This window comes from Kogia breviceps, chromosome 3 (genome assembly GCF_026419965.1).
Source record: "Kogia breviceps isolate mKogBre1 chromosome 3, mKogBre1 haplotype 1, whole genome shotgun sequence".
In the NCBI taxonomy this organism is placed as follows: domain Eukaryota; kingdom Metazoa; phylum Chordata; class Mammalia; order Artiodactyla; family Physeteridae; genus Kogia; species Kogia breviceps.
This window is the reverse complement of record NC_081312.1, coordinates 177,946,326-177,967,119: the sequence shown is the minus strand read 5'-3', so window position 1 is coordinate 177,967,119 and position 20,794 is coordinate 177,946,326. Positions and strand designations below refer to the sequence as shown.

Here is a 20,794-nt window from a genome sequence, read left to right as displayed (position 1 = left end):
AAAAGTAAAAATAAATTGGATTACATGATCTCTAAAATCCTTTTTACTTCTAAAATTCTAATTCTTCAAAAAGGAGCTTTCCCAGGATGTTTACTAGAACATTGTTTCTTTCAAGAATGCCCCAGTTGTTATTTGCTTCTTTCTCAAAAAAGTGGAAAGACAAATAGATTTCTAAATAACTTTCAGAGGGCTGTAATATGAGGGCCTTCCCACAGATCTAATTATTAAGTTAGTACCTGAAACAGCTTTCTCAAGGGTGCCTTATCCAGAAAAATCGTAATCTTCATCTTTCTCTTCATGAGCTTTGGTCTCATCTCTTAACATTCACAACATCATCTCTCATTTCTCTGTCATCAACACAATATACAGCAGCACGCTCCTCGTTTCTTGCCCCTGAAGCTCACGTGTACTACATGTTTATGGGTGCCAGAGGAGGAAGTAGGCGTGCATCAGTTTGTGCTGTGGTAATTTGTAAAGCCTAAACATTCTCTTCCATCGTGTAGCCATTGTTATTTTTTAAGGTTTCTTCTGACAGGATTCTAAACGTTAGTAATGTTAAAAACTGTGTCTTTCAACTTGTTAAAGCCTTAAATAATGTCTATATGTCATTTTAATTATTTCTTCTAGGAAATTTCATTTATAATACGTTCAGATTATGAACAGCTTCTAGTTGAATCAATAAAGGTAAAGTGGCAAACAGAGCATTTTAGGGAATTCCCTGGTGGTCCAGTTGTTAGGATCTGAGCTTCCACTGCAGGGGGTCTGGGTTGGATCCCTGGTCGGGGAACTAAGATCCTGCAAGCCATGCAGCGCAGCCAAAAAAAAAAAAAATTCATTAAAAAAGCCAGAGCATTTTAAGAATATATATTGTAAGGTATTAATATTCCTTTAATGGGATAAGCTCTGCATCAGCCTGTATATAGCTTTGACTTCCTGAGATAAAGTTCTGAAATGCAAGCACAGTTAACCTATCTTTATAATGATTAAATCTTCAGGAACCTGATTCCTCACTACTTGCTAGAAAAGAATAATTCAGTTTCATCAGAACGATGAAAGTGCTCAGTGGTAAACAGAGCTTCATGAAAAAGTAAAACACTATTCCACAGCATCATAGATTGCTAACTGTTTTTCATCCTTACATTCATCTCCATTTGTTCCCTGTCCACACTCCTCTCTACCCCCTACTTTTTCCCTCTCTCCTCTCTTTGTCCCCACAGAGGTTCACACACATACATACACACACACACATTTTCTTTTCAAAATGCATCCTTTAATGGGAAATCTTAAATATGAGACATTTAGCTATATAAGTAGCAAAGCCATGCTTAGCAACAAGTTCTGGAAATAATTTGGCCAGATGTTCTTTTTGAGCCTTAATGACATCTAAATGTGAATTAATATTCCACCGATTCATCAAAATTTTCCAGTTCTCATTCATGTCAGAGTCTATATATGCAGTGATCTTTTTTTTCCTTTTTTTTTTTTTTTTTTTTTTTGCGGTACACGGGCCTCTCACTGTTGTGGCCTCTCCCGTTACGGAGCACAGGCTCCGGACGCGCAGGCCCAGCGGCCATGGCTCACAGGCCCAGCTGCTCTGCAGCATGTGGGATCTTCCCGGACCGGGGCACGAACCCGTGTCCCCTGCATCGGCAGACGGACTCTCAACCACTGCGCCACCAGGGAAGCCCCTGCAGTGATCTTATGTTCCAAACAAACAAATACAAATGTGATCTGACAAACTCAGACACACACACACACACACACACACACACACACACACACACACACACAGAGATAGATATAGAACTCTTGAAACAGGATAGCCATAGAATAGCATTTTTATATGTGTTCCCTCTACACCAGCTGCTTTCAACCAGAGTCATTTTTGCCCCTTAGGTGATACTTGGCAATGTTTGTAGACATTTTATATTGTCACACTGGGCAGGAAGGTTGCTACTGGCATCCTGTGGGTAGAGTCAGGGGTGCTGCTAAACATCTTACAGCGAAAAAGCCCCCACAGCAAAGGGTTATCTGGCCCCAAATGTCAATAGTTCTGAGGTTGAGACACCCTGCTCTACACATAAGGCATCAAATAAGGGGACAGCCAAACTCTTCATTCCATTCCTGGCAACTGACTTAGAAAAGAAACGGAAAAAACACATACCTCCACAATTCCATTTAAATCTCTTTAACCAAAACTAGTTACATGGCTACACCACAAAGCTTTTATTTCCACCCTGAAACCTCTAAGCACTTTAGAAAGGAAAGACAGATCTAGTCCCTCTATTTTTAGTTTATAAGTGGTCTTATATTCTCACTGTCCTATCCATCTCCCCACAGTGTGAGTGAAACGCTTTGCCAGATGGTATAGGAGAGATTTTGATAATCGTTACCTCACCTATTCTGAAAATAAGTTTCTGCAGCTTCTGGCCCGATGTTTTGTGTATTTCACATATATTAAAAAGACAGTGTGGTTACATGTTTTAGTATAGCTTGTCTTGTTTAAAAAATTATTACGAAGACAAATAGCAATCTGATATACAGCAGTATGGTCTAGGTTTTTTGTTTCCATATAGGCATATTTTGCTGCATATTGATAGCTTATAGATGATAGTAGAACTTTATAGTTGGAGAGACCATGGAATTTAATTTCTCATTTTCTAATATCACAGTTCATCAAATATAAGATGCCATTAATTGTAAGATATGCTATTACATTCTGTACCACTAAAAGAAAGTGTATGCCAATTGGAAATGACATGCCCTCAATCATTAAGACACATCTCAGTTTGAGAGACATCAAAATGTGGAAAAAGTACAACTTAGAATTGATAAAATACATTGTTTTGTACTACAATACCTTTTCCTCTTTCTGAGATAAAAGCCATGTGTCGTGTTATTCTATAAAAATCCTTCCATGATAATGTAATAAGGCATACATGTTGGAAAACACATAAGTGGTGAGAAAACCAGGTTAAGAAAGTAAACCAACATCTTATGTAATTCTAAGTTCCCTTTTAGGTTATATGTGCACTGGGTACTTTGCTAACTGGACAGGATTTTTTTTTAATCCTGTTTTGTCTTATTCTAAATGGGGGAAAGTTACAAGAGATATTATAATGAATAAAAATTAACTGGATTTCAATTATTATAAGTATCAGTTAACTATAAAAGAGAAAGAGACTGCCTTTAATAAAAAGGGAAGGAAACAGTGTTTTTTGGAGAAAATGATCTTGGGGTCAGATCACATTTAAGCTAATCTCTGTTTTCTATAAATTCTACCTATAATGAAGGCAATAAAACTAGGTGACTCCTGTGATTGCTTTGAGGCACTATAATATCCTTTGGTGTAAAAGAAAAAGTCAGTCATGGCTCCTACACTAAGTTTGGTATTGTAGAAAATGGGGCTGAGGGGGTGGGTACCTGAGAAAGACTTTTAGACAAGAGCATTAATTTTTTCCTAAACTGAAGAAGTATTTTATAGAACAGCCTATCCACCTAAATCTTTTCATAGGTCGTTTTAGGAAGAAAGACTTGTTAGATGAGTAAATGCCCAGCCGAAGTAGAAATTACACCAGAACAGGTTTCTTGCTAAAACTTGAAAAACGAATAATACTAAATAAAAGACCAGCAAAACAAGCCAATGTACGTATGTGCCATAGCTGTGCTGGGCAAGAGCCTTATGATGCTGTTGTCTGCAAAGTCTCCAAAACAGCCGCGAGACCGGTGAACGGCCTGTTTGCACATAGTGGCCATCAAGCTGCCACAGTTATCAAAATTCCAATGTACTGTTTCAGTAATTCTGTTTAAATAACCCTGTGAACATCAATCCAGAACTGAATAGAGAAAACAAACAAGGCCCTAATGCTTCTGTACCAACCGAGTACAAATAACAGCAACAACATACTTCTTGGCATCCCAGTATATTACAATGCAATCATAAAACAGTGCATCTTGGAAAAGGGTAGCCTTAAAACCCTTAACAGTGAACAACAAACTGTCGCTTTTATGAAGTTGAAAGTAAAAATTGACTTATCCAGCAATTGAGGCCATAAAAATCAGTCTTGTGAGGCATGAGTTCTCTCCCCAGAGGGGAGGCCTAAACTCTTGTCATTTATTTAGCAGTCTTGAAATCTCATTTCAGCTTCCGAATGTGTGTTCTAGAAGGTGGCAAGATACTGCTGTACCACTGCTACACCACACTAAATAGCCTCCTTTGAAGTATTAACACCAACTACAGAGGTAAGTCAGACACAGGTTGTTTTTAAACAGTAAGTAGGAGCTTCAAGATGCCTAAACATTGATTACCTTGGGGGAAATTACACAAGTACTGAGGCCCTTGGTTTAGAAATCTGTGAAAGAGCTTCTTGTTGACTTTAAGTAAATTTCAGGTGATCTTTCAAGATCTAGAAACTCAGATCATGCTTATTCTTATTTTGAAATGGAGTTCTCATTTCCCTTAGTATATATACTTAATTCAGTGTACACCGAGAGGGCTTTCTCTAAATATCCTATGAGTAAATGACCATGATAAAGTTAAACACTGAACATATATGAACATGATCTGCATTTAAGTGAGGATACATTAACTGGTTTCAGCATAACAGTCAAAACTTCACAAGTTAAAGTGACACATTTAATTATGTACATAATCATAGACTTTTAGATTATAAGGAAGCCAACAGGTCACCTAGTCCAACCCCATTTAATTTACAGATGAGGAAACAGGATTAGAAAGGCAACTGCTGCCCATGGGAACACCATAGTCAAGGATGTGGTCCAGGCTGGGGTCAACGTGTCCTGTCTCTAAGGCCAGTATTTCCCCCATGATCCACTATAATTACAAGCCTTCTCAATAATAGGAATGAAACTAAGTCATTATATAAATTACTACAAATCATGTGACTTTAATACAACTAAAAGTGTTCAATAATTAGGAAGACAGAAGCTGTGACACAAAATATTTACTGAACTTCCTGTGTGATGACAGTTCTTCATTTAGTCTTTACAAAATCCCAAAGATACATTTACTATTCACAGTTTAAAGATGAAATAATTGAGACTCAAAAGCCTCAGTAGCAGAAGTCCATCTAAAAACTCTTTGATCTATTACCCAGGTAGACAACTCTGTCCTGTTCCTATAGGTAACCTCTTCACCACTACCAGTACCCACAAGAGAGACAGGATATGTTTGGCCTAGAGCAAGGTGGTCATTTCTCTAATACTATGTAAATTGCCATCTGCAGAGATCTATACCAGAATCTCTGATGGAGGTGTGTGGGCACATGTTTGTGAAGGAGAGAGAAGTAACCCCTCAGGAGACAGTGACTCAGTGACACCAATGTTAATTATGTAAGTTTCTAAAAAGGCGTTTCCACCCTATTGTGGAAAATTGCAGGTCTGACATCCATTTGGTGTCCTCTTCTTCTGCACGTTACTCCCCCATCAATATCATTTCCACAAGGTACTGCATTTATGTGTATCAGCCCTGTTTCCAAAGCCTCCTTGTTGCCCGTTGGATAGGTTGCTTAAGAACTCATAGAACAAAGAGTTATAAAGGTATATGGATATCGCCAAGTCTCTTTCCATGTTTTAATTGTGCAGAAACTGATTTTCAGACAGGTAATACAGTCAGTCAGAGACAAAACTGGGACTTAGGGCAAAGTTCTGACTCAAGTCTAATACTATTCTCTCTATACAACATACTTGATTATATGATAGGCCAAAAAGAGCAAGTGTCTGCCACTTATTTGGCCAAATATATTAATTATTTCAAGCCAATACCATGTTACATTTTTAATAACAAGGTGAAAACAAAATTGGTAATTAAGAGATAGCAGCATAGGGTAGTAGAAAGACAATACAAGCCTCATAGCTAGATAGATCTAAATTTAATTCACGCTCCCTAATTTACTAGCTGTGTTGCCCTGGGCAAGTTGCTCAACCTTCCTGAAGTTGTAACTACCTGAGAATACTAAGAATTAAATGCAGTGGGATATTTATAAAACATCTGACACATAGTAGATGCTCAACATATATTGGTTCCCATTAATTCTAAAACAATGCAAAAGAGCTGTGCCACTCTAGCAAATTCCTTTAGCCCTTTGGGTCTCAGTTTCCTCCACTGTACAACGAGAAGAGGAAAGAAACCAAATGAATTCCAAAATCCCTTACAGCTCATCAAATAAGAATTCCCAAACGTTCCTTTACCTTAATTTAAATCCAACCAACACTTAGCTACCTTATATTCATCCTAGGCACTAAACAGTTCCAACCACCACCAGGAATGTGTCTATGATTTCATTAGAATGGGCTCAGACTCCTTAGTACTTTAAGTTCCACACAGAAAAAATTAGTATATACAAAAGCAGAGGACTTAACTTTGAAGAGAACTCTGCAAGGACATGACAAACCTAATATGATACATAAAAATAATTTAGGGTTTACCTTAAATTGTTAGTCTCTCTTTTTTCTTTGCTGGGATAGAAGATGAGAACTTAAGTGTTTATACTATAGGTCTGTAACAAGACTCAGGAGCCATTTAGGTAAAGCACTAATGCCATTTTTTGGGGGGGAAAAAAAGCAATAAACTGTTCCCATGTGAGTCTTATACTAGGCCTTCAAATTTAAGAAACCTATGTCATTCTGAAGCAGAGGGGAATAAAATTTATTCTGAGGTGTTTTACAGTGATAAGTATTAATATAAGAAGGTAGTTGACCATGTTTTCCACATTACTTTTGAATTTCATATTTCAGATTTGCATTCTCTAAAAATAAAATATAATCTAAATATTGAACCTTGTAAGTAAGACCTGGGGAAGTATTAGCTGAAATAATAACTGAAGTTAAATGAAAATCTTAACTAAAAAATTTATCGTCCTCTTCTCTTGCATGAGTAAATCATTAGCAATGGATTTTTTTTTATTACAGATAAGGCTTTTTGCAAATAACGCTCTATAGATTCAAAATAGATTTAAAATCGTGATTAGAGCCTAGTCATGGTTTCTCAGAAATTCATTTGGGGTCTACCCTGTTACCATACCTGTACAATATTATTCACTTACGTTATAAAATTTTAGAATACACATCTTAGGTGATAAAACATCAACATCAAAAACATTTGCCTTTTATGAGTATGAAGAGACAGAAAAGACCCATTGAAATGTCTGTATATATATCTCTGTGGCACGGTATGCGCCAGAGGCAGAAGGCCCGGATCCGATTTCTGCTGCTATTAAGAGCTCGATATGTGATTCTTGGACAAGTCACTTCACCTTTCTTATCTGTTTCTTTATGAAACAGGAAGAACCATCTGATCTAAGATTTCTTCCAGTTCCTACAATTAACATCTGTGGGAATCCCCAGTACGGTACTTGAGGAGCATGGGACATGGGGCAAAAGTACCCACAGGAGAGCACTTATCCTGCTCTTCGTGCGTGCTGTTAGGAGGAGCCAGCTTCTGTAGAGAGCCAGACGCTAAATGGCCTGGCTTCGTGCCTTGGCTAAAGAACACCATCGATGACTATGAAGGCACTCAAAGAGACTCAGCCAGAGGAAACAATCTATTTTCTGAACATAGTCCAAAAATTAGATAGGGTCATGTGAGCCTACACAACATGACCCCTGGTGTCTCAGCCTTTTGTCTTGGCCTGCGGAAGGCCTGAGTCCATTTAGGTGACCTATGTTTTCTGAGCCTTATGAGAAATACTTCTGAAAATAAATGGTTCTCATCCCCAGTCTCACATCTGACCCTTGAAAATACATATATTTTTATGCAGCAGCTGCCATACATGCAGCACTCCTAGAACACCTTCATGAGACAGAGTTTAGCATAGTGGTTAAAAGTGTGAATCGAGCTCAAATCCCGACTCTACTGCTTAACTGCTGCGTGATCTTAGGAAAGAAGCTTAATCTCTCTGTGCTTCAGGTTCCTTTTCTGTAAAACAGGGAAACTAATAAAACCTAGCTCAGGTTTGTTGTGAGGATTAGTCAAGATAATACATGCAAAGCATTAGCACAGAGCCTAACATAAAGTATCAATATACATTAGTAAGATGGATGAATGGATAGATCATTCGATCGATTGGTTGATCAATCTTTCAGTTCTGGGACCTGGGACTCCCTGAAAAGGCTTATGTGAAGGCCAAAAGCAGTTTTCTAGCAGTGAATGGCGTCTGCAGATCTTTTCTGAGCAAATAATATAGCAAAGACTCAAAGCTGAGCTCAGCTCTTACTAATAGGATCCTGCAGAAATCAGGAGGAAATAAGATTATCCTTAAAGTGGGAAAGAGTTACTGCTGGTTTAAGACAAGATCCTTTAAAGAGATAGACACACACAAAAAAACATTTAATATGGTCATACAGAATTAGAGAAAGGAGGTTACTTTGCATTTATACCTTCTCAAGTGTTGCCAGCATTAAAAGCCACAGAATTTTATAACTGGATGGCTCCCTAGAGACCATCTAGTTCAGCTCCCTTACTTGATAGGTAAGTTGTTGAGGCCCAGAGAGATTAAGCAACTTTCTTGAGGTCATTCAGCAGTAAATAACAGTGCCAAGACAAATAAGCTTTCTGACTCCTCCCATTTGCCCACCCATTACTCCCCCTGGTAACTTTAACCAGGTCATCATCCTGTCCTTGTTGTACCAAAAGGGCATTAAAACACACACAGGTTTCTCACTTTTGCCCAGTTTCCCAAAAAGTACAGAAGCAACCTCAACCCCCAAGACCTTCTTCCCATTGGGAATTGGGGAGGATCCCAGTCAATCTGTGGCCTTCTCCCAGGCCCTCTTTGGAGTTTCTACTCTTTCTTTTCTGTTCCTCATGTTCACTCAACAGGGCTACTTCTAAAAGTCCCTCACCCCAAAAATCAGGCACGTCCCAGGACACAAGTTACCACCTGCTAACCTGCAAATTCTCATCTTCCCACAAATGCTATACCTTGAGGCAGGAAATACAGAACTATTACTAAATTTTCCTCTGAGCTCCCTGAGTGAATTCAGTGAGAACTGATCCCTCCCTCCCTAGGATAACTCCACCAGGTTCGTTTATAAAGTGTGTGTAAGTGAAGGGCCAGAGAACCCTTAGGTGTGCCTAACACAGAAAACAGGAGAAAGAGGGGACCAAGGAATGGGAGATGGGCTGAGGGAGGGGGAGATGAGTACACGGAGCGCGCCTATCAAACTGCAGAGGGTGGGTCCTCGAGACGGCTGTGCTGCCGAGGCTGAGACCTGCCCAGGGGACTGCAGCGTTGGCCTTACGCGCTCTGCTAACTGCCTCACAGGCTGGCGCCTCAGACCGCACACGTAGGAGGAAGTAGGTAGAGGCTATCCCAAAGTAGCAGAAATAACGAACTCTTTTCTTCCACTCCCTTTTCTACTCGTGAGAGTTGCTCGCTACTCTGTGCCTGGCTGCCATGCCCTGAGCTTGCCGGCGTGCAGTGCATCACCCCTGACCGGGAACTCCCCCCCGCTCTCCCGAGGGTTAGAGAGGAACATAGGGCATCTCTCAGCTCTACCAGGCGCTCCCGTCCCTTGCCCCTTGCAGGGGAGCTGATTTGAGAGAAAAGCTTTTGCTGAGTGTCTGAAGCTGACAAATGCGGGGCACTTCTTGTCCCTAAGCACTTGCGCCTGCGTGGGGTGTCCCTCAGCCTGGGTCTCTGCTTTGAAGGTGGGAGGCCTAAATGTCACAGCCAGTGTTCTTTCCCCACACGCGCACCTACCCATGAAACCGGAAGGAAGGCTTTGCTTTTATCTGTTTTCCCCTCCTTACCTGAATTCCGGGACCAGGTTAGGCTGCAACCCGTAGAAAGCAGCGGAGAGAGTGACCAACCACCCGGGCTTGTAACTGCCGTTCTCGCACTCCAGATAAGGCGGAGACCACTTGACGTGGCTCTTGTCCCCGCTAAGACCGTCCTTGCGCCGCCAGCTGTGGCCCAGGCCCCGGGGCCCCTGATTGGAGCCGCGGCGGTGCAAGTGAGTCCTCCACTTGCGCCGGAGGCCGTGGAACCACTCGGTCTCCAGCGTGGCGTTGGCCAGGTGGTGTGCTGAGGAGGACAGGTCCTGGAGCAGGATGCGACTCTCCTCGCGCGTGGCCTGGAGGAAGACCTGCGGGGCTGGGGCGGACAGCGACTCGGTGCTGAAGGTGATGGCCGCCCGGGAGATGCTGGGCTCTCCCTCCAGGAGGCTCCGCACCAGTGCCTGGTACCACTCCAGGTCGTCCTGCAAGTTCTGCTCCCGCGACTTATTGCTCTGCAGCATCATGTTGAGGAAGTTGGTGGCGTGTGTCAGCGTGTCCAGCGCCCCGTGCAAGGAGGGATGGGAGCTGGCTAGGGCAGGCGACTTCCCCGGCAGGCCTGCCAACTCGTAGCGGCCGGAGCAGTTGGCTCGCTTCAGCTGGTGGGAGTCCCCGGTGTAGAGGTAAGAGGCCACGTCCATGGGCACCTCCTCGGCGATTTTCTGCGCCAAGATGGTGCCGTCGGTGGAGCGGCTCCAGGGAGCCGAGGGGTCCGAGGCAGAGGCTCGAGCCGGCTGCTGGGCGTGCTGCTTCGCCCTCAGGGTCTTCTCTCGAGGGGAATCGGTCCGGCTTGGAGGGTCGCGGCTGGCGCCGACAGCTCCTAATCCCAGGTGAACGAGCAGGAGGCAGAAGAGTAAGGGATAAGCCATGGCTCCCCTCTGCCTCGCAGAAAGGAGAGGAGGTAACGGAAGGAGTCACTTTTTAAATTTTGGTCGTCGATCTATCAGCAGTAAGACTTTTACTAGGAGTCTTACCCCTTTGCAGCTGGCACCCAGTCCAAAAGGACTTTAAAATAGGAATGTTCTGAAATATGCGCGGCTGACTAAGCTACCGTCACAGGAGATCAAATCACCTGTGGCAACGCTGGCTGCTCCCGCTCCACAATGGGTCGGCTCGGGATTACGCACCTCGCAGCCTTGAGCCCAGCAGGTTACGTCCCCTCTCGCCGCCGGCAGCTGTAGTTCGCCTGCTTACGTCTTTCTGCCTAGCAGCTTCCACCGCCGCTCTCATTGAGGTGTGTTCAGGAGCTGCCGCCGCCGCGGCCGCCAAAGACGCTGCTCCATCGTCTCGCCCGCGGCAGGTCGTTCCCGCCTCCCGGCTCAGGCTCCTCCTCGTTCGCTTCGCCCCGGGGCGCGGAGCGCGCGCGCCCAGATCCGCACCGCGAGCGCAGCAGCTAGGGTTTCTTTTAAGGCGTTTGTCTTTCCGGAACCACGAGGGCTAGGCAGCTGGTTAATGGGAGTCTTTAAGTTTGGCCACAAACCGCACTCCTGCCTCTCCCTGCTCTCGGGAGGAAAGCCGGTTTAAAGAGGCAGCTTGGCCGCAACCAAACCCTTGTAGGGCGGCTTCAAGTCGTCTTGTGCCCTGTTTGGCCGGCTCCTCTGTCAATCAGCCGACTGCCATTGGTTGGGCTGGTGCGGGAGCTGTCCAGTGCTGAACCCGAGGCGCAGGAGGAGGCGGTGGCGCGGGATGCAGCCTCGCTGAGTCCTTTCACCCACTCGCGTTCCCTGATGACTCGGGAACCTGAGGGGGTGAGAGGTGGGGTGGGCGGAGTGAAGGGAGAAGCAGAGGTTTGGTGGCTCAGAGCGAAGGAAACTTGGACGTACCGAGGAGGAGGGTGTTGGCGTCTTGCATGCTTAGTTAAATCAGCCTTTCCTTTTGCCTGGAAAAGAGGGAGAAAGTAGTTTTCATTTGTGGCTTAAATCGGAGGGAAGGGACGTAGGATGGAGACGTGTCCTCCCGAGCATCTGCTCATTTTAGTCAAATTATCAAATCTTTCTCCTTGTTGTCGGTTAAAGAAATGATTAAACCCTACTTGCCGAGGTCTTAGCTATAAGGGAGTAATGGAGACATCTACCGGCTGAACTTTAAGGGGAAAATGCCATATTAAAGGAACCTCTCTGCTTGAAAGGGATGAAGGGGAACCTGTGGAAGTGTAAGCAAGTGAATATGTGGAAGGGAGAGAATACGTGCCGGGGCAGCACTCGGACTGTGAGAGGATGAGAATGAGTCTGTTGAGCGGGAAGGGAAGCCATTCTGACTGGGAGTTCCTAGAATTAATGGATGTAAGAACTAAGACATCTGGTTAACTATAGGTTGGGATGTCCCAGCCGAAGAAAGAAGAGCTGAATAAGTATGCCAAGACCCCCCAGAATGATTGGAAAATCCCCTAACACCGTCTAATTGTTTTATTTGAAGCTTTAAGAGGGTCTTCTGACATTTTCATTCTGAAAATACTAATTAGTACTTTGGATAGGTATGGTTTCTACGCACCTCCACCTTCCCTATGCACCTCCACTTTCAAATTCCCCAAGAAAGACACAAGATAGAAAGTCTCAAATTCACTTCAATTCCCAACTTAAAAAAAAAAAAAGTTTCCTGTGGCATTCTAAGGTAGCACTGCTTAGATTTGCTTTATCATTTCATTTTACTCTTCCTATTGAGAAAATACCTAAGCACAAAAATTTAAGCTCCAAAAAGCAAAAGTTTGTCTGCATTGGTCACTGTAGTATCTTGAGCACCTAGAATACACAGATGCCTGGCACATAGCTGGTTCCCACTAAATATTTGCTAAACTAATGAATGAACCAGAAGATAATGATGATGAAGCTAATTATTTAGGGATCCGTCTCCTTACCTAAGAAGAGAAGTCTGCCTGATGCGTCAGTGGTGAGGGCTTTTGGAATAAGACATAGCGACCGGTTTTCCAAACTGCAGTGTATGGTCTCCAAGGGAGTTTTTATAGCTTTGCAAAGAATGGTTATTAGATTTGTGTTTATTTACAAGTCGAGTTCATGTTCATATCTGACTTACTTAAATTTTGCTTTGCAGTGTATACGCCTCTGCTAAATAAAGGCCATCCCAGTTTAATCCTCTACTATAGCACATGTGGCAATAATACGAGTTTCTGTTTGTTTAATTTATTAGAGGATACAACATGATTTTGTGTTTAGTTGTCTACAGACTGGTGTAATTTCATCGTTAATTGATTTTTTAAGAAAACCTGTATAACTTACTAACAATCCTTTAAAATTTTCTAGTATTACATTTTAAAAGGAAGATATAATTTTATTAGTCGGTCCTTCTATAAGTAATTCAATGACTTAGCATAATTGAAAGACCTGGGTTCTGATCCTGTCATTATTTTAAGCACGATATATGGACACTAGCAATATATTTAAAGTTTCTGTGTCTCCGGATGCAAACTGTATGTGGGCCTCATGATTTGACACTGAGGGAGGACTGAATGACACCTGAGCCACTCTCCTGGAACGCCAGTCCTTCCCCTCGTGCACATCTAACAAGAACGGAGGAGGCTATGAGAGGCTCTTGCAACTTGGGCATTCCCTTCAGGGGATCACCTTCAGTCTACATTGCCAAACAACAGAGGTGAACTAGTTAGGTCTAGAACAACACTGCCCTATAGAAAGAAATATAATGTGAGTCACAAATATGATCCACATATATAATCTCAAATGTTCCAGTAGCACATTTTAAGAGTAAAAAGAAAAAAAAAGTGAAATTAAATGTAACAGTATATTTTATTTAACCCATTAGATCCAAAATGTTATTTCAATAAGTAAACAGTATGACAATTATTAATGAGATATTCTACATTTTTATACTAAATCCTCAGAATCCAATGTGTATTTTACACTCACAGCATATGGCACTTCATACTAGCTACATTTCAAGTGCTCAATAACCACCTGTGACCAGAGGCTACCATAGAATAAAAGCTCTGGAAGGTAGTACATTGTGGTCTAGAATGATCTAGAAAACCTAGGTTTACAAATCACAATAAGGTACCATGGTCCAAACGGTCTAGGAGGCCTGTCCATTTAATAGGTCTGGAGTCAAGGAAACTAACTCTGTAGACAGACAACCCTACATCTGTGTTAGTGTCTGTCACTGAAGGAGATCATCCAAAAGAAGTTATTATAGGGGACCAAGATATAACACATACTCATAGCCCTCTAAGCAGACTACAAAATTCCACAGCAACTCACAGACATATTCATTCAACAAATGTTGATTTAGCCTCTGCTGTGTATCAGGCATCGTGCTTAGTACTCGGGCAAACACCTGCATGATGGACACATGGACCTCACAGTCAAGTGTATAGAGAGAGAAACAATAAGAAAGCAAACAAATAAATTTTAAAATTACATATTGTAATCAGTGCCATGAAGAAATAAACGCTGTAAAGTTACAAAGAGTGCATGGTATGGGGGCAGGGAGATTCTTATATAGAGAGAGAAAGAAAAGGAAGACTTCTATGAGGAGGTAACAGTTGAGCTAGGATATAAAAATGAGGAGTAGTTAACTAGGTAGTAGGTAGTAGTGAACTAGCTAAGGGTAAGATGAAAAGAAACTTAGCAGGAAAGAGAAATGGGAAAAGATGACTGCATTAAGATGAAGTTCATATATAATATAAAAAGTACAAACAATTGAGACAAAAAGAAAATCATTTTATACGATAATCAAGTGATCCTGGCATGAATAGCACCTCTGTCCCACCAATTACATGAGCGTGATTTGTAGAGGAGATAAATATCCCTGTGTAGCCTCAAGTTAAGAACAAAGTTATCTAAATGCATATTAATACTGTGTGGGAGCTTGATTGTAGTCGATCAATGTATACAAGACCCGTAGGCCCTGTGTGAAAAGGCCCAAAGCATTTTCATCACAGCCTGAAAAGTCAATCTAACTGCTTTAGAACAGTCAGGTTTGCACTGATGAAAAAGCATTATGCAATGGAGCTTTGAGTTATTAGTTGTCAGTATATTATTGATTTATCATTACTGTAAAAAGGAAGATGTGATATTAGCATATCTTTAAGTAAAAGAAATTAAAGGAGGTTAAAAAAAAAACTGCTGAAACCAGATTTTACGTGAGCAGTATAGGTAAAGTTGTTTATAAAATTTAAGTGCTCCAATAAATCATTTAAATCAGCAAGGATTAGGACAGTGGGATATGGCGAAAGGACACTGGATTGGCAGTTAGGAGACCAAGCTCTAATTTCCATACTGCTGATATCTAGTCATGTGACTTTTGACAATTTCCTCAACCTCTCTGAGCCCTTTTGCTTCATCTTTAACATAAGAGTGATGTATTAGGGACTTCCCTGGTGGCGCAGTGGTTAAGAATCCACCTGCCAGTGCAGGGCCCATGGGTTCGAGCCCTGGTCCGGGAAGATCCCACCTGCTGCGGAGCAACTAAGCCCGTGCGCTACAACTACTGAGCCTGCGCTCTAGAGCCCGCGAGCCACAGCTACTGAAGCCCGCACGCCTAGAGCCCGTGCTCTGCAACAAGAGAAGCCACCTCAATGAGAAGCCTGCACACCGCCACGAAGAGTAGCCCCCACTGTCCGCAACTAGAGAAAGCCTGCACGCAGCAACGAAGACCCAGCACAGCCCCCCAAATTAATTAATTAATTAATTTTTAAGACTACTTAACTTTATAAAAAAAAAGAGTGATGTATTAGATGCAGCCACGACTGAAACAATTTTAGCTGAGTGATAGATAATGGTCCAGGTATATTTTTCAGGAACTCATCATATTTGATAGTTCTAGATTTATAATGTAAATGTAATTTTTAGGTTAAATAATGCTAGGTCTCAGTAAACAAAGTGGCACAACCTGAATCAAATTCTTGATAAAGCAAATAAAGCCACAAAGAAGCAGCATAATCTGTCAATATAACACAAAATCAGAAATCCAGTTCTTATTCCTGGTCTTACTGAGATTCTGGATTTCCCTGAGCTTATGCTACCCCCTGTGCCTCATGTTCTCATTTGCAAAATGAAGATCATAGTCTTTGTTATCCGAGGGCGGAGGTTTTCACATTTCTGGGTGAAGAAGTATCACTAGAGAATTCTGATCACTGCTCTAGGTCTGGGGGGAAGTTAAGAATCTGCATTTTAATAAGCACCACAGGTGGTTTTGATGCAGATGATCCATGGAGCACATGCTGAGAAATGCTGCTTTGAGCCATGGAAAATAACTCTAAGATAACAGGGGAGAAGATCTCCTGGTAAACAAGAAGCTGTGCTGTAAATTGTGAAATATAGCCTATGGGGGGAAAAAATGAAAATAACACCTATAAAGAGATTATCATCATCACCTAATCATTTATATAGCACTTACAGTGGCCAGGCATTGCTCTAAGGATTTTACACACTTTAGCTCATTTAGTCTTCATTACCACACTGTGAGTTTGGTACAGCTACCATTTTACAGGTGGGAAACAAACAAACAAATGAATTGCTCTAAGTAATACGGCTATCTGGCTCCAGATGTCATACCCTTAATCACCACACCAGTGGTTCTCAAATGTTGATACACACTAGATATACCTGGAGAACGTTTGTCAAAGCACAAATTAGTGGCCTGAGCCCCAAAACTGCTGACTTGGTAGGTCTAGAATAAGGCCTGAGAATTTGCATTCCTAACAGATTCCCCTGTGATGTTAAAACTGTTGGTCCAGGGAACACACTTTGAGAACCACTGCTCTGAGATGTGCTTTTCATCATTATAATCCCTGACTTTTTGGTAACACTTTTCCATCCATTTAATGTGCAAAGAGGAGAAAGTCAAATTAAGGGATGAAAATATGCCTGAAATCTAGCAAGAAAAAAAAACTATTTCTAACTTAGAAAGCTTACTCAAGATGTTTATGTTTTTTGCTTAGCAGTTTATTCTCATCTGCCTCCAGTTTACCCTTAAAACTCTTACTCCCTGTCAGCATCACTTCTAACAACACTCCTGCTCTTTCCAGAGTCGTCTCCTCTGTTTTTCACTGTGAAGTCATGACTTGGGCTCTTCTTGCATTCCCAGTGAAGTGCAAACACAGTATGATCTATAGAGTCACTAGGGCTTTGACCCAAATTGCTAGTTTCCCTAATCCCCTTACCCCCATGCACACAAAATGGTTCTGTAAACGAAAGACACTTGAAGAACTTCCTGACCACAAAGGAAGAAAACGCCAGGAAATGGCATTTATGTTAGGAGAATCCTGAATGTGCTGAGGCGAAGTATTTCCCCAATGTCCCATGACACTGACCTGACATTCAGCAGTGCAGGAAAGGACCAATATGACCTTCACAAAAAAATCACACCAAATTAGTTATTCAAAGCTCAGCTCCATTCAATACAAGTATCGTCTCTGTTTCTTATTAAGAAATAAGAACAACCAAAAAATTTGAAACGAAGTTTACTGAAATATGGACTTTGTGGAGAGCAAAAGATGGGAAGTGGATTATTTTGTCTTTGCTCAGTTTTGTCTGCTTCCCTTGCTGGAGGGAAGACCCTCCAGCAAGGAGGGGCTTATGTTGTTGTAATTCATATGTTGTACCCATATGTTGTTATAATTCATGATATAGCTTTCATCAGCATATTACCTTGGGCATAATGGGGGTTTACTTCATGGTCAATTTAGGACTTGTCTCTCCATCTGAACACAGGAGCTTCTGAAAGTTGGGAGCTTCACGTGCCCAGGATCACGCACACACAGGGCACACTGACTAATGAGGGTTTCTCACTGATGAAGAGCAGAAACTTGTAAATCCAAACAAACTTATAAAGAACAAGTTTAGAGCAGTAAAGCTGCTTATAAACTTCTCGCTGTTACTTTGAAAAACCTGAAGGAAATTAATCCAGTAACGTTGATGTTGTTGAAATTGCAGACAGCATCTTAACATCGGAATTGTATGGAAAAGGAAAACAAAGAAACGTAACATGGAAATATATGCCAACAAAATGTAGTGAAAGAAGACAATCACCGCACATGTTCCAGGAATATCCGCAGGCTAAGGAAATGACAAACCTAAGTATGAATCCAGGTACAAAACAGTTCTGCAAATCTATCATTTTATTTTAACAGTAATATTATGTATGCCTGCTTTAAAAAAAAAAGTTTCCTCCAGACCTCTGCTATCGCTAAAGAAAAAAAAATAAAAAGGAGGCAAAGAAATGTACTTTAAGATTTCCTATCTAATCTGTGGTCAGTTGGTCTCTCCTCCTCTTCCTCCTCCTCTTACAGACAGTAAGTGCTCAATGACAGATTAGCTGTAAGTCTGGGTTGTTCCCAGGGAAAGGGAAGAGAGAACGTCCACACCTGTGAGATAGTTATTGACGTTTACTTAGAAGTGTCTTCTTTTGTTGCTCCGCAACAAGAGAAGCCACCACAGTGAGAAGCCCGCACACCGCAACAGAGTAGCCACTGCTCACCTCAACTAGAGAAAGCCTGCGTGCAGCAACGAAGACCCAACGCAGCCAAATAAATAAATAAATTTATTTAGAAAAAGAAAGAAAGAAGAAAGCAATAAGGCTTTTCTGAATGTCAAGGTTGTTTTTAATTGAAATGGATTAGCCAAGAGCAGAAGAGAATATCTTTCCTTGAAGAATAATTTGTGATCTCCAGTAGAAACTATATCCATGTATCAGAAATGAGTTATATTTAATTCTGCCTGCATAGACAAATGAACCAAATGGTCAGTGGAATCTATTCTTCTCTTACAGTCCTATAATAGACTGAGGAATATATCCTGTTATGTCCCCACAAACAAGAAAACTAGTGCATGCGTATTTAACCCAAGTACTTGTCTTAGGCATCAAAATCCAATCTCTTTGTGCTACCACTCCTCTCACACTGCATTACTCAACCTGGCATTCAAGGCCATGTACTAACTTTTTTTGCCCATCCCACTAGTCCTCCACTACATTTTGGAGATACTCCATTCTAACAAAGCTATGCTGTTTACACTCTTCCTTTTTAAGTAACTTTCACACTCCCATCCTATGTCTGCCTTTGTAGAAGTTAATTCTGTGTATTGAGAACACTTCCACAAATAACGCTTCCTCTCCTTTAAGACCTTTAAGAACTACCAACACTTTGAATAGACATTTCTCTAAAGAAGATATACGATTGGCTAATAAGTGCATGAAAAGATACTCAACATCATTAGTCTTTAGGGAAATGAAAATCAAAACCACAAGATTCCATTACGTACCCACTAGAAGGGCTATAATAAACAGGACAGATGATAACAAATGTTGGTGAGGGTGTGGAAAAACAGGAGCCTTCGTATACTTCTGGTGGGAGTGTAAAGTGGCACAGTCACTTTGGAAGACAGATTAGCAGTTTCTCAAAAGAGTTGACTATAAACTATCATGTGACCCAACAACTCTACTCCTAGGTATTTGCCAAAGAGAAATGAAAGCATTATGTCCACACAAAGACACATACATGAATGTTCACAGCAGCTTTACTCACAATAGCCAAAGTCCAGAAACCACGGACAAGGTCCATCAACTGGGGAATGGATAGACACAGTGTGGTGCAGCCATATGGTAGAATCCTGTTCAGCCATAGCAGTGAACAAATCGCCAACGCATGCTACGTCACGGATAAAGCTCAAAAACATTATGCTAAGGGAAAGAAGCTGGACACTCAGAGCACATATTGTATTTAGATGAAATGTCCAGAAAAGGCAAATGTATGGAGACAAAAGGTAGATTAGTGGTTGCTTGGGGCTGGAAATGGGAATAAGAATCAACTGTAAAAAAAAAAAAGGAAAAGAAAAAAAAAAGAATCAACTATAAATGGGCACAAGGGAATCTTACTGAGGGAGATGAAAATGTTCTAAAACTGAGGATGGTAGCTGTACCACTCAGTAAAGTTATTTAAAATCATTTGAGTTTTACACTAGAAACTGGTGATATGTAAAATGTACCTAATAAAGTTTGTTAAAAAAAAAAAGAAAACCTACCAACTCTAGGTATTCTCCAAAATTGACTTGATTTTCTAGAATCAGCCTTCGATTCCAGGTAGAATCATCTTAGTTCTTAGAACTGATTCTGTATGATATGGTTTACCTATGCTGATTTAATGCTATCTGTGAACATCTAGGTGAACAACCGAAGAAGTTTTGGGTAGCATTCTCATCTATATTATTTATTATTTTATTTTATTTAACAAATATCTATTGGGGGGTCCACTATGTGCCAGACACCATTCTATACAAAAGTGATGCAGCAGGAAACAAAGTTTCTGCCATTGTGGCACTTACATTCAGATGTAATATGTACTATGAGGAAAATAAAGTGGGATAAGAAGATATATAGAGATTGGAGGTCAGGGAAAGCACCTCTGGTTAAGTGGCATTGAGTAGGAGAGTGAACGGTGTGGAAGGCCGATACATGGGAGAACGCAGGAGAACAACTTTCCCAGCAGAAAATAATGATCATCAAACCCCCGAAAGAGTATCAAGCCTGGTCTGTCCCAGGAACAGCAGAAATTTCTGTGTGGATAGAGGTCAAGGAAAGATGGATGGAGAGAGAAGGCAACAGTCAGATCACATAGAGCATTTTGTGCTGTGGCAATGAGGTTTGGTTTTATTACAAGGGCAACTGAAAATCATGGAAGGGTCTTGACAGGAGTAACAAAGTCATGGGGGCTGCTATATAGACTGACTGAGGAGGGCAAGCATAGAAGCAGAGAGACCAGTTAGGAAGCTGTTGCATTAGTCAAAGTGAGAGACAAGGGTGGTTTAGACTAGAAGTGGGTGGGGAAAGCAGGATGATAATGGTTGAGATGGTTGAAAATTGTTGAATTCAGGATTGTTATTTTCCAAAGGTCAGGAATGTGGCTGCTCATTCATACTCTCTGAATTTCAGATGCAATTAAGGTTTTCCTAGAGTAAGAATAATATTAATATATAAAATAATGTGTGCCAACTTCATTTGGGAGTAGAATCCTAATTTTAGAATAAAAATTAA

At 41.4% G+C, this 20,794-nt stretch overlaps 1 protein-coding gene across 1 annotated transcript in view; it reads right to left on the bottom strand.

The window, feature by feature from the left end:
• The window catches only part of GPR158 (G protein-coupled receptor 158), a 328,709-nt gene extending 317,389 nt beyond the window's left edge, over positions 1-11,320 (bottom strand). The window contains exon 1 of the mRNA XM_059056407.2: positions 9,773-11,320. Within this exon, the coding sequence (XP_058912390.1) occupies positions 9,773-10,665 (893 nt within the window). The 5' untranslated portion in view covers positions 10,666-11,320. The remainder of the gene's footprint in view (positions 1-9,772) is intronic.
• Positions 11,321-20,794: the final 9,474 nt, after the last annotated feature.